General features: G+C 31.8%; 1 protein-coding gene across 2 annotated transcripts in view; it reads right to left on the reverse strand.

Annotated features, from left to right (window-relative positions):
• Positions 1-9,402, reverse strand: part of LOC123706613 (alpha-tocopherol transfer protein) — a 20,205-nt gene extending 10,803 nt beyond the window's left edge. Inside the window, exon 1 of one of the 2 annotated variants that reach the window (XM_045655870.1) lies at positions 9,172-9,402. In XM_045655870.1, the coding sequence (XP_045511826.1) occupies positions 9,172-9,226 (55 nt within the window). In that variant the 5' untranslated portion in view covers positions 9,227-9,402. Of the gene's footprint in view, positions 1-599; positions 676-9,171 lie in introns of those variants that run through there. The other variant, XM_045655871.1, reaches the window with a different exon arrangement.
• Positions 9,403-14,537: the final 5,135 nt, after the last annotated feature.

A 14,537-nucleotide genomic window follows, 5' to 3' on the forward strand; every position in this document is an offset into this window, starting at 1 on the left:
ATTAGGATATAGGATTTCGCCGTTGTTTTCGGATAAATACAGAATAGTAAGAAATTAACTAACTAGAAAGATTTAATCATATTAACCGCGAAAAAAACATAATAGAAAAGTCTAGTACCCTGGTTGGATTTAGAAAATATAAATGATATTTAAATCGTAACTTCATTAGATTAGATATTAAACAGTCATTAAAAAAGGTAAGTTGTACATTAATTGTTTAGAATAATATTGTACAGTTAACACTATCGTTCAATTTTGCTTACAACATAAATATTTAGAATTAACGAAAAATCTGAATCGCATTAAACAAACGAGTGTTGATAAGTGTCTTTACTGCTTAAATATAAGTATAAACATTACTTACCCTCATTATAGGTTAGAAAAAAAATTGAGTATTTTTAACGCTAATCTATAACACACTTTCAAGAAGACTTAAAAAGTATTTGTCGATTAAAATATTAGTCTGGTTTAAAATTGCTTACTTCACTTTTATAAAGATAAATTTGTGCTAGCAGAAATTCATGGGTTTGCGAAATATTAACCTCATTGAATGGTTTGCATTTTAAAAATACACTATAACTAAATGAGTTACGACTTACCTCTGCCCATTTTATTTTATTCACAAATCTCACGAAAAATTAATATCGTTACGACGGGTTGGTTGTTAAGAGGAACCGCGCATACTGCGCTTCGATAGACATATGGAGCAATATATACTTACGTTGCGGTTCAAACCGTAGAGCGAATCATAATTTTTGTTTGAATCTGAATGTTATACTTTAAAAATACAATTTGGAACTAGGAATATTAATTTGAAAGTAGTACAGTTTTAATGTTAGGACAATTTTGCGATTAGTATTAAATTTCAATTGTTTGTAATTAAGGTTGCTAATTTAACGTCAACATTTAAAGGGCACCGATTTTAAAAATAGAAAGTATTATTTTGAATATGAATAGTTATCATTTTTTTTTATGTAATAGGAGGCTCACCTGATGTTAAGGGGTACCGCCGCCCATGGACATTACCAGAAGACTCGCAAGTGCCTTGCAGGACTTTCAAGAATTGGTACGCTCTTTTTTCGAAAGACTCTAATTGAATATCATTTATAATTTAATTATCATTTAAAAAGTAATATAACAATTATAAAATGTGCTAAATTTGTAGTGTTAAAACTTTACACTGCTTAAGCGACATCTACTGGCTAATATTTGTATTATTTCAATTTGCCGATATGGTTATATTATAACGCATAATGAGTATAACAACAATTCGTATTTTTAGTTTATACTAGATAATTTAAATACGAGGCTCATAGCTCAAGACTGACAGCGATGGAGACTCATTGTGGCACACCTCTACCCCATCTAAGGGTTATAGGACATTACGTCGAGACAAGCCACTAGATAACACTTATACAGGAACAAAGAATTAATAGTTCAGCTTTTTAAAGCTAGATGGCATATCTTAAGAAAAACGTTTAACAATAATATTTCTATTCCATACTAGATGGCATTTGTAAAGAAATAGCGCCTACATAACGGTACTAGCGATAACAAAACTTCAAAGTTAGACCAGTCAAACTACAATTTCACGACACGATTCCTTTTAGTTTATATTTTCTCTCATATATTTTGCGTTTTTATGTTACAAATATCACATTGTTATTTTGCGATAAAAATGACCTTTGACTTTTCAATTTATTAATGTTACAGATATGCAATAAATATATAAGGTTTCAGATATAAATGTATTACGGACGATACGTTTGTTGTGGTAACAACGACATGTGTGCAGTCGTGAAGCAGCTATGAATCATATAGGTGTTAAAACATAAAACAGACAGACAGTTGCAGGCGCGTGTGCGGTGCACCTGACCTAGAAGTTAGTACCGGCTAAGGCCTAAGGGCAATGCTTTGATAGTACTCGAAGATACGACTAACAAATTGGTTAACTTGTGTTAAATACATTTATATTATATGAAAATAAATGTATGTGTTTTTTCTGAATATTTAAATACGTTATATGAGTCAGTTTGCGTTGCGCAAAAAAGATTTTGTAGCAATCCATAATTTGAGAGCACGATAGATTATAGCATTAGATTTTAAAAACATTTTTTTTATCGGTATTGACATTACAGAGGTTACTGTACTAACTTTACTGCTGCGTGTTTTATATTTATCGCCGTTCATTGTTTTGTATGAGTAATAAAACAATGGAAAATTTATGATAGTGTAAGTATTGTACCTACTAGATAGGTCGGTATTAATACTTTCAATTTAGATGTTTTTAATGTTCGTAACTCAAAACAACGGGTTCACCCAAGAACATTCAAAATAAAAAATAAAAAAAATCGGAGGCGATACAACCTTTTCAGGTCTGTGCCTCAGGTTTCTGTATCTGTTTCATCAAAAAATCTAATAGGCAAGTAGGTGATCAGCCTACTGTACCTGACGCACGCCAAGGACTTTTTGGGTCTAAGGCAAGCCGGTTTCTTCACGATGTTTTCCTTCACCGTTCGAGGGATTGTTAAATGCGCACATAGAAAGAAAGTCCAATAGTGCACAGCCGAGGATCGGACATACGACTTCAGGGATGAGAGTCGCACGCTGAAACCACTACGCCAACACTGCTATTCTCTTTTCAAAATTCCCAAATAAATAATATATTTTATATTTTAGTTTATTTTAGTTACATTGGTTGTTAATTATTTATGCACGTGCTTAAATTTGTATTTTTCGATACTAGGGTTGCCTGGAAGAAATCACTTGTTGGCGATCAGGCCGCCCGTTGCCTAATAACTTATGTTCCCTTCGCTTTCATTGCATTTTTTATAACAAACCTAACTTCATAGGTGTATATAGTCAGGCGATCTGTGTCCTCGCCAAGATGTCGGGTTACCAGAAAAATAACCCTAGCTTAGCTTTAGAAGCTATTGGAATCTTTTAGATAGGCTTTGTATCAATTCGTCGTAACAGGCAATAACTATAGCTTACGATTTTTATAACATTTTACAACTTAATACTTAAGAAAACACTTTTTAAATGAATTGAAGCTATGTAATATTATTATAAACGACGTTTCGCGCGCTTTACAGCGTGCGTGGTGACTGAAGACACAAGATGTTGAATGTCAAAAGTATCACAACTGTAGAGAAAGACATGTTAACAAAAGACAACAACTTAATACTTAGTAAGCAACGAAAAAGAGGGAGACAACTTAGAAAGTGGATAGACCAAATTAAGTAATTAGCTGGTGGGATTTGGCAGAGAGTGGCACATTGCAAACAGGAATTTGGAGGAGTACTTAGGTGGACTTAAAAAGTATGAGATATATATATGTTTCAGTGTCAAAGTATCTGAAATACAACCTATTATTATAATTTGGTAATACAAAGCTTGTCACGGCCAAATAAATCTTAATATAGCTATATAAAAACTGTCATTGTTACGAAACCAGACTTGTTGGCAATTTATGCTAATAAAGTTGTGAAACTCTACTAAGGTGAAACTAAGATTAAAAAATGTATATCAATGTGGGTGTAATCGACGTTCTAAGTGTCTCGGCCTTGAACGGCCGGCAATGCACTTGCGAGCCTTCTGGTAATGTTAGTATCCATGGGCAGCGGTACCACTTAACATCGGGTGAGCCTCTTGCCCGTTTGCTTCCTATTACATTTTAAAAAAAGAATTAGCTGGACTTGTATGTGTTATTTAGACTTGTGTTTTTTTTATATAGATCTTTTCCTATGTAATACAAATATAGATATATGAAGAAAATGAAGAGAGTTAGAGAGAAATGTATAATTAACCCGGAGTATTCAAGTATTACGTTAAATATGTAAACTCTTTGCCATTGAGCCACTGACATATCTAGAGTTATTTTTCAGAATGGGTCTGAGCTGGTTGTGACTTAATAAATAAACCTCAATCATACGTTGATTTTGGTTTCTTCAGAGTAGAGTCACCTATGTCAAGGCGGTATCACATTTCATACACAGTCTCAAACTTGAGACATTTCCTAGCCATGATCTCGGAGCTGGCAACTTCCTCGCTCAACGTATAATCATCGTAATACAGCGAGATTATGCTACTACCAAAGGGAAAAAACTTAAAACGTAATTTTTTTTGTGTTTTCTTTAAATAGATAATACGAATAAAATATTTATACTATAAAAATGGCCTAGGTTTGACTCATCGGACAACTCTATATACCAATTATTACAACAATAGTATTTATGTGGGCGTATGTGCATAATACCTAATGACCCATTTTCTTTAACAACAATGTGTCAGTTGACGGGGACGTTTCTAATAATGATAATCTAAACAAACACAAATTGCAATCACAGATGAATACGACTTTTACATATCGACATCGTATACATATATATATATATGTGTGTTAATTTGTATATATCTTCAGTGCGTCTGAGCGAAGGGTTTCAAAATTCAACCCTGGCGGCAATATTTGTCTCTATGTGCGCTTAACTGCGCATGCGATGTAGGAAAGTATTGATAGGACAGGACATCGCAGTTCTAAAATCGGTGTAAAAAATCAACATATAGGTGGATAAATATGTGTTGTACTGGGTTTTATATCTAAAATGCCTATATCTATAACGACCCCAGAAGATTTAAAAACCTCACAAACAGTGACCAAGTCACGAATGTCGTGTCAACTAAATATAATTAAGCACGCGCAAGAGAAATACAAGATAAAAATGAGTGAGATATCTAGTAATGGTTATAATTGATAACAAATACGTTTACATAATTCCTATAGATAAGGAAAGTAATTGATAACCATGATTATTATTTGAACGTGAGATACGTGATGTTTTCAGTAAATCTTATCTACTGTTCAATATAAATATCTCTTTGTTTATATATATTAGTCGTCACTAATATATAAAGGATATGTTACTTTGCCAGTTGAAGGGAATTAAGATGGAAAACAAATTTTACTTCAGATTTATAGGCCACATGTTTAAATAAATAAAAAAAATAACATAGTTATTAACTCTGAAAGGTATTATTTTATTTAGGCAGGTACTGTATGAAATATCCCTTATGATACATAAATATGAATCTAATTACTAAATAGTCATATAAGAATAATGCATAAATTATATTTTATGAATGTTCACAGATCATATTTTTTTTCTCAATCTGTTGCTATTCGATTACGAAGTTTCAAAGGTAATAGAATGTTGAAATGTCAAACTGGCATATTATTTTGTATCTGTATTTTTGAATTGTCGTTGTGTAACGATTTTGTGTATTTTTATTATTTCTAACGTTAAAATTCATGTTTTTGATTAATTCTAATAATAATACAGTAAAATACTATTCGAGTTCCTAAATGATAAAATGTACAGAAGTGTATGATAAGTGAAAAAATTGTGTTCCTTTTTTATATCACGCTAAGGTTTGTTTGCACATTAAATCAATTCAAAATAAATGGATTATACGGCACAAAGTGTTAAAACACTTGAAAAAGAAGAATTAAATCGGTAAAGTCTTTCTCTATTTCTAAATATTTTCATTTATTATTATTTAATAGAATTTGTTAAACTAAACCGTATAGTTGTTAAATTTTATTCGCAATATTCTGAGGTTACTTTTGCCTCATTTCAATACCCCAATTGTAAATTGTGTCAACTTAATTACAACAAAAATGTTGTTTTGTTATAAACAATATTTTATTATCATTCTTGTTTTTTGTACTATTAACTTACGGTCGGTCATTGACATTTGACTGTATTTCGAAAATAGATGCTCCAATTACTTATCGGTGTCGGACGTATGTTATTGATAATGCTTAATAAAATTTCCTAGATGCTAATAATACGACTATAATAGCACAGAGTATCAATGTATTTATGAATAATTAAAACTGGCGCTAACTCAATTATGTTTTTTATAGGAAATATAACAAAGTACCTAATTAAAGAGTTTTTGACAGTGTGACATCATTTTATAAACAAAAAAAGAAGATAAATTCTAGTGTTCTGTTGCAATAATAGATTATGATAATGTTACATTGAAAGACTCTATCCTAAGAAATAAAACGATCTGAATCATTAATATGCGTCACAGTATTTAACCTCTACTCCCGAGCATTATAGTGAACTAAATTATGTATGCTCAAGCGCACATTAGAGTTCATTTGATACAACAATACTCGCGAGTCTGTAAAGTATGCATTTGTTGATTTTTAGAAAATAATAAGGAAAATTCTTGTCTCGTCTTGTCTACTCGTCATTTTGTGACAATTGTAACATGTTATCCATGTCCAAATTTACGGAATGACCGAACATGTCGTGATATTATTTGAATTTATGACGAAATTAATTAAAATGTCTTATTAAAAATACTTAAATGCGATTGCAGGGTGATAAATTAGCGTAAATATCGGATTTTGTCAGTTTAATTTATTTCAACAAATTTATAAATAACTCTTTACGATCACATTTATAGCCGGACATGGAAACACGAATCTTATATTTCTTAACAGTGAAATTCATGTGTGGCAAGTGTTGGTCTAGTGGTTTTAATAGAGTCGTAGGTTTGATTCCCGGCTGTGAACCAAACTGGCTGGCCTTAGAACCGAAAAAGTCGAAAACAAATGATCATGAAACAGACAGAGCTGTGGTCTAGACTATAAATGGTTGTACTGATTCATTTAATTATTTTTAAAAGTACTTATCGTGTCTTTTGATTTGCATGTACGCTTTCAAAACAAAATTTATATCATTGTTTATTAGTTATGGGGTATTTTTTTTCTTGTGAACGAAAGAAGATCATAATTTCTTCAAAAACAATGATTTAAAATACGTAACACCGTTTCACATTTATGATTTAGATATTTTTTCATACTTATAATAGTCTTAATAATGGACCACCTAACCTTTGGTAACTTATATGGCTACAATAAACAATATTGATCTAAATTATAAGATACAAGGAAAACTATAATTTACATTTGATGCCAAGGATCATTGACGATTTAAAAACGATTATAAATCCGATTCAATTTATATTTTTGTATAACAAAGTAAACCGGTCGGAGATTACATGCGCAAATGTAGAAATTGTTATATTTTCTTCCGACTTCCGACTTCCGACCGACCCGCGTGAACTTTCTCGCAGTACCAGACATTTAGTCTTTCTGTAAGTAGTTTATTTGACTTAAAAATATAACCTGTTTTACAATATAGCGGACTTGAGTATCAACGTTCATAAGAATTAGGCCGACATAATGAAGGAAAAATGTTTTATAAAAATTTAAAATATTTGTATTTTTTTTTAATGTAAAGCTCAGGCAGGCTCACCTATTGTAATTGTAAAATTAAAACCGTATTTACATCTTCCAAAGTGATTACATATATATCAACAATCAATATATGTAGCCAAACTCGCACTTAAATATAATCAAAATAACGATTAACTGACACAAAGAGCGTTGTTTATATAAACAAAGGATTAAGGTCTGCTAACCTTATATTTATGCATAAGCGAAATTAATTCCGTGTTTAAGATCAATTATAACTGATAACTTAATTAATCTATTAATTATAATCTATACCCTTTGTCAGTTGGTATTGGTTTATATTTTTCGTTTATTATGAGGCTGCGGAATAATAAAATTTCAGACACAACCGCGGCTTCGTCGTTCTCCAAAGTTTATATCTAAGAGCGTCCACTACTTCGTTCTTTCGGCTATCATGTCCAGCCCAGTGTAGTATCTCTTTTATTTTATTTAAAACATAGCCAACTGTCATACTTACCGATTCCTAATTAATCTTAATAATAATAATCAATTCACTTATTTTTTCTTGTGATTCCTAATGTATACTCTGTGTTATGTTATAATTTATGACTAACAGTTAGCGTAATTATCATTTACATTTTGTTGATTTCGAGACCTCAGCAGCCGTTGCACATACATTTTGTAATAAATATTCTTACGTCACACACTTTATGTAGGAATTATATTCATATCTAGGTATAAGCGGTGTGGCTAATACAAATATGTTGCGTGCGTAGTCTTGTAATCATGTTATTCAAATCAGTAGACTACTACTATTACTAGACCATTCTGGGGCGGACTCTTTTTTTTTGGAATGGAATCTCGCTGTTGGCCGTAAGGGACTTTACAGCTCAGCTCGGGCTGTTTTGGTGTGCGTAGTTCGCAATCGCCTGAAGGGCACGTCGGAAGCTCACTGGAGTAAACAAACAGCAAAGTAAAGGTCCAAGCCTTCCCCCGGTGCCCGCGGTTTTTCACCGTAATCTGATTTTTAATATTAAATGCCGGGTGGGCGGCTTTTTATTTGTCATTTGCGACGGTGATTGTATCATCTGGATCCGGTAGTAAGTGACAGGGCCTCCTTCGGGCCTTTTTTGTCGGTAAGGTGGGGCGGACTCGACCTATGCGGCCCTTTATATACGACAAATTTTTTGATTTAAAAAATTTGTTAAATCCTTTGATTTTCTTAGCTTTTTGTGCTAAAGACACCTTGGGTCTAAAATATGCCAGTCTTGCATTAACGTAGTAGCAACTACTTATACATGACATGACAAACTATATTTAAAGTAGGTAAGTACGAAGTACGAAGAAATTATTAGAATAAGTCCGAAGTCTGATTATTTTTTTATGTAGGTACGTTCAATTGAATATATTTTTCATTTATAAGATTTTATTTTATTTTATTCCAGGACCGTTTTGTATTGAATAGACGGAGTTGAAAAAAACAGGCTGTATATTGTTCGAATATAGCAGTTTTATTGTTAACTGTGTTATCGTAAATTAATTATCCGCGTAAGTGTAAGTTTTAACTTAACGTAACGTTTATATATTTTTCTAACAGTACAAGTCTTTACTTATTAGTAACAACTAAATATGTACATATCTAAAACTTCATAAGCTATAGAAGTGTTTCGTGAAAATCCTTTGAAATTTGTGTATATAAAATGGAGGAATTTTTCACAATGTCCTATTTCATAAGCATTGTTTTCTTTATTTGTTTCACAATATTATAGTTACATCGTCTAAAATATTTTGTTTTCCCAAGCTTCACCTCTCGCTCTATGGTATACATACAATGTAGTTTACATTTTCATATAGAAATTTCTTAATCAATACAAATCGTGATCAAAATAAAGACTCACTGTCCGGTGTCACTTCATTCAGGATAACTTTCGTGGTAACTTCCGATTCTGGCATTTTGTCCAAATTAATAAATAAGTTAGATTATACACTCGCAGCAAAAATATTATTTGAGGTCTATATTTGGAGTTTGAAACGTGTGACCTCAGATATATCGCGACCGGTACTGAGTGAGTGGTTCACGAGTCACGACGCGCATACTCTCCCAATACCAACGCGGAACTGCGCTTTTGATTCAGTGCTTCCACGGACTAAGCGATCACAAAACATTGCCTATCATGCTCCGTAGAATAACATCAATATTCAAAATAATATTGAATCACTACCATAGGTAAAGGTTTCGTGAAAATTACTGGAGCAAATATTAAAATTATATTTACATTTATGCTCTTGCTAGAGCAACCGTTTCAGAAAATCTACAATAAAAAAGGACATATGTCTATAAAACAATGCCTAAGTGGGATTGCTGGAACGTACGTTTGACATAGCATTTGTAATATTTTCAACATCAGAACATACATCCAGCGTTTTAGGTTATAATGCAAAGTGAACTATACAGTGGAGCTGAATGTGCGCTTTTGTGTGATTGTGTAGAAGTTCTTGTGATAATCGTGCTACTTCTTAATTTATTTATATGTATATTCTATATTATTAAATGGTTGTTGAACAATGAACAGCCTTTTAAAAAGTGTAATTCGAATAAACAGAAAATCAAAGTAAAACCGATATAAAAACATTACAGCTTTATTCCTTTTTGTTGTTTTTTGGAGAAAGTGAATGTTGAACTTGATTTGTCTTTGTTAATTAAATTGTTCGATGTTAGTTCAATTTGTTAAATCAAGTTTTAAATATAGAAATAAGAGCGATAAGAACTGAATATAGGTATCGTGGTTGTAAATAGAGCTTAAGCTTATAATTGCTATAATAAGCTTTAACGTGCGCAGCAAGTAATTATATGTCTCACTTTCGTGTAAATAATTTTTTAACAAATCGCTTTTAAATAACAGACATCAGTATAAGTACTAATTAAACAACTATCAATTTGATTTCTAAAGACGAACAAAACATGCTTAAAATATAAATTCTTTGTTTACTTCATTCAGTTTAATATTTACATTTGTACACCTACTTCCCGGTAGAGGGCGTTGATAAAAATAAATCAACGCTCTCTGTCGTTGGATAGCAACCTCATCATAATAATTTAAAATAAAAAGAAAAGAAAGTACTCTGTATGTCCGCACTGTAGTGCACTGCACTTATAATAATCTAGATACAAATGAAATGCATCGGCAATCAATTTAGTTTTCACATAAAATCTACTTACTAAACTGGTTTCATGAATTTTGATGGTGATAGTTTTTTATTTATTTATTAATACTTCGTTGCAGAAACATAATACATTTCCATTAAATGAAAAGGACGGCAACTCGCGGTCTTATCGCTTTCGAGCGAACTCTTCCAGGCAACCACTTTGCAAAAAAAAGAAAAATCAAATAAATTAAATTAGGTAAGTCAAGTGCCTAAATACATAATACATAAAGTTATTTATACAAAACTAAAATAGAAAAAAATAACTAAACTAAGAAGGCACAATAAGTATAAAAAAGAAAAAGTGCGCATGAATCACGATAATTTTAGATCAGTATCACATCGGTTGGTACAAAAAATACAGATGTGGAAAGGTAATGTTTGTACAGTAGAGATTTAAAAGAAAGATAGAGTAGGAACTAAGCGAATAGGGACGGGAAGTGAATTCCATAGCCTCACTGCGAGTCCTTAAAGGATTCGCCAAGAATGGAAGAGTTATGTGATGGAATTTCAAGGATATAGTTTTCGGAATAGTGTAAGCTATGAGCGCCGACAAATTAGAAATCGTTTTTGAGATAGGAAGGAGTTTTTGAATAGAAGAATATAAAAGAATTTTAAATGTGCTAAAAATGCTAAAGGATAGTGAAAATCCTGTTTCAGTATCAAAAAATGTCTAGTTAATATCGGAAGGTGTTAATATCGGAGGAGCGGTTTGCCACGATTGTTATCTAGAGTAGAGTATATTTTTATTAATCAAAAATAAACTTGCTGGATATGACTTATATAAGCTTATCAAGGTTGAGTATTAACAAATGATTACTCAGTTTAAATTGATCTATCTTTATACATACAAATCCTCCACAGGACAGCTGTGAAACTAATCCATTTCTGAAGAATTACTTTATTTGTTATATAAACAAACAGAAGCTTAGAGACAGTATCCTTACTTTATAAGGGAACTGTCACAGTCAAAATTAAAGAAAATTGTCAAACGAGTTAATTTCATAATCGCACGTCAAGTCTGAATGCAAAATTCCACTTTGACGTCTGACGTTCGACTACAGAGAGTTGTTTATGACATTTCTTGCGGCGCACCAACACCTTATTGAACCAACTGCCATTATAAGGCCTTCAAGAGATGAGCGCACCACTACTAAAAAGCAGGAAATGTACTTTGAAGCTTTCTGGTGTTGCGGGTGTCCTACTGCTTCCATGGTCGGAGGTCTGAAGTCACACGCCTGCTCGTTTCCCTCCAATCCCATAAAAAATTAAAAAAAGGAATTTTAATATACAAACTCCTATAGCTAACTACCGCGACATCAGTTGGTTCGGCACCCTAAGGAATAGTCCCGGTAATTGAAAGTACATAAAAATCTAGAATAAAGTCTGTCCCGTATTAGGAAAGAGGTATAAATAAAAAAATATTGGCGCAATAAAACGAAAACAAGCTAGCGTTGTAAAGTCTTCATTTATCTATATTATTTTTATTCGGAAACAATACATTTAGCACGAGTGAACAGTATACGGTACTGCATACACTAAATCATTAATTTCTACAATCAAATCCCCGAAGCCTCTATAGCCAGTGCCTTGGGCGGTTTATAATGTGTATTTATAAAACATTTTTTCTAATGCGAAACAGTTATTTTGGTAGGTTTTTATGTCATTTTTCGTCGCCTACGGGTAAGGAAGTTATAACGCGTGTGTTAATGAGAATTGCAAATGTTGTAATTAATGATTACCACGATTATCTCTGATTTTCTTTTTTTTATAAATTGGTTAATTAAGGCCGGTATTATTCATTTGGGAAATTTATGTACGTCAAGAACAACCTCTCTAAATATACATTTAGGGCCAGTTTTGAAGTCAGCCTTGATATATGAAGCTGAAGAACTGGTAAGATCCGCAATTTTTTGTAAACAAGTAGTTGAGCTTTGTTTTGGGAGCAACCTGCGGGCTAATCATCATCATCAGAGTGCTGCATCACAAGAAGCAACTTTGTACAGCTACGTCGTTCTAGCAAGCTCTGTTTGGTCACGGAAGAAGATAATTGCGGTTTATTAGAAGATGTCAAATAGAGTAATACTATTACGTCCCATTTTAATTTGATAATTCTAAATGTTTTGATAAATAATTATTTTTTATATAATTGTACTGCAGAGATGCATTAAATAAAGCTTGACATATGAATAAACAATAGGATAACTAACTGCAGAAATCCCTTTCTGCATATTTATTTATTTACACTTCGTTACACTATAAAAAAAAATAACATAATAAAATCAAAAGGAGGGCAACTGGCGGCCTTATCGCTTTCGAGCGATCTCTTCCAGGCAACCTTTATTTGACTGATTTTACGCCAAGGACTGCTTCCCAACCAGAAACAAAATACTGTTACGTCGCAGTTCGGTACATTTATTAAATAATAAGCGATAGTATACTTTATAGCACTTTATATTTTATACCAAATTTTATATTATTTACATGAGAAACTTAATATTCAAATGAGATTCACGTCTTCAAGTCTTATTCTGATGTGTATAAATGCCCTTTCTTTGAATCAAAACAGATTACACAGGCTAATATTTCGATATTTTAGACAGAAAGTTATTCAATAATTGCACACCATACATACATTAATATGTAGTTCACTTTAAACAATTTGTTCGTGGCAAGATAATGACAAAATAGAAATTAATATAATAGATCGTCTGTCTCTCTCGTCAGAAATAAGACGTATACTTTTATAAGAAATCGAATTCGCAAATGCGATACTTTTTATTGTTCTCAGTCTATGTAATTTAGTAGTATATATTTACTAAGTAACTTGCTTTAGCGATGTTTGAGGTTCCGATTTCAATGTTAAGTCTTGTATTGCGCGTTAATGTTGCAATATGAGCGCTACGGAGATGAGATAATTTCATCAAAATATCATAGAAAAATGGTTATCGCTATTAATATTGCCTAGAGATTTATGAACATACGTTAAGCTTAAGTTAAGTAGAATATGGAGAAACATGAATCCCTAAGGAGCTCTCAAGTCCTGATTTAATAGCGTCACCCGAAGTTTTGAGATCTCCTACCGACATCGCGCAAAGAATGTCTTCCATTAAAAAATAACAAATACAAATAATTCATACAGTAGATGTATAAAAGAAATGAATCTTGTGAGGCTTTAATGTACATAGAGAGGTCCTATAAATTCCTGTAACAGACTGGTTGAATTATGAGTTATGATGAAATCTTATCGTTACCCTAGTCAGTGATGAAATAACATTTTCGTTATGTTTTATTTAATACTGAAAACAGAAGAAAAAAGTTTTTATTTACGTGAACCTGAACTTCAAAAGAAAATACACTTAACTAAATGAGAACAATTTTGATAACAGTCTAAGTTTATTCATTTTTCTAAATGTATGTATAAATTTCAGTTACACAGTAACAACAGCTGATAGCGCGGAGCGCCATTTTGTATTGTTTTCTAGAAGCGTTCGAACTGTCAAAAGTGTCGCTTGTCTTCGATTTCTATAGAGTATGTCATATAACTCGTTTCATAGAATAGACTTTAGATCGACATTACTACCTAAATACCTAAATATTTTTTTATGTTGTTTATTATATTCTATAACGATAATGCCCTTCCAATAAGTTATAAATTAAATACACATACATATTTGTAATATGTCTTCAAAATACGTGGTTTATAAAGATATTAAATATTACGTTGATAAAATATTATTTTGAAAGATAATTATGAGTGATTACTATTATTAATTAACCATGCAAATCAAGGAAAAAATTAAATCTTGTTCAATGTCAACATGTTTCACAATTTCGCTGAACTTTTAAAAGTATTTCTCAACCATAGTGTACATTAAGATAATAAGTTTTAATTAGTATATGTATACGTAATATTACGCTGTTGGATATTTTAAAAGTCAAGATAAGTAATGATCTAGAGTTTAATTATATCCAATATTTATGGGGCACCTACATTTCTGTCTGTTTTAATAGTATTTTTAACAATTGAGATTGTGACCTGATAATAAATTAATGTACC

Source organism: Pieris brassicae, chromosome 3, assembly GCF_905147105.1.
Source record: "Pieris brassicae chromosome 3, ilPieBrab1.1, whole genome shotgun sequence".
Lineage (NCBI taxonomy): Eukaryota > Metazoa > Arthropoda > Insecta > Lepidoptera > Pieridae > Pieris > Pieris brassicae.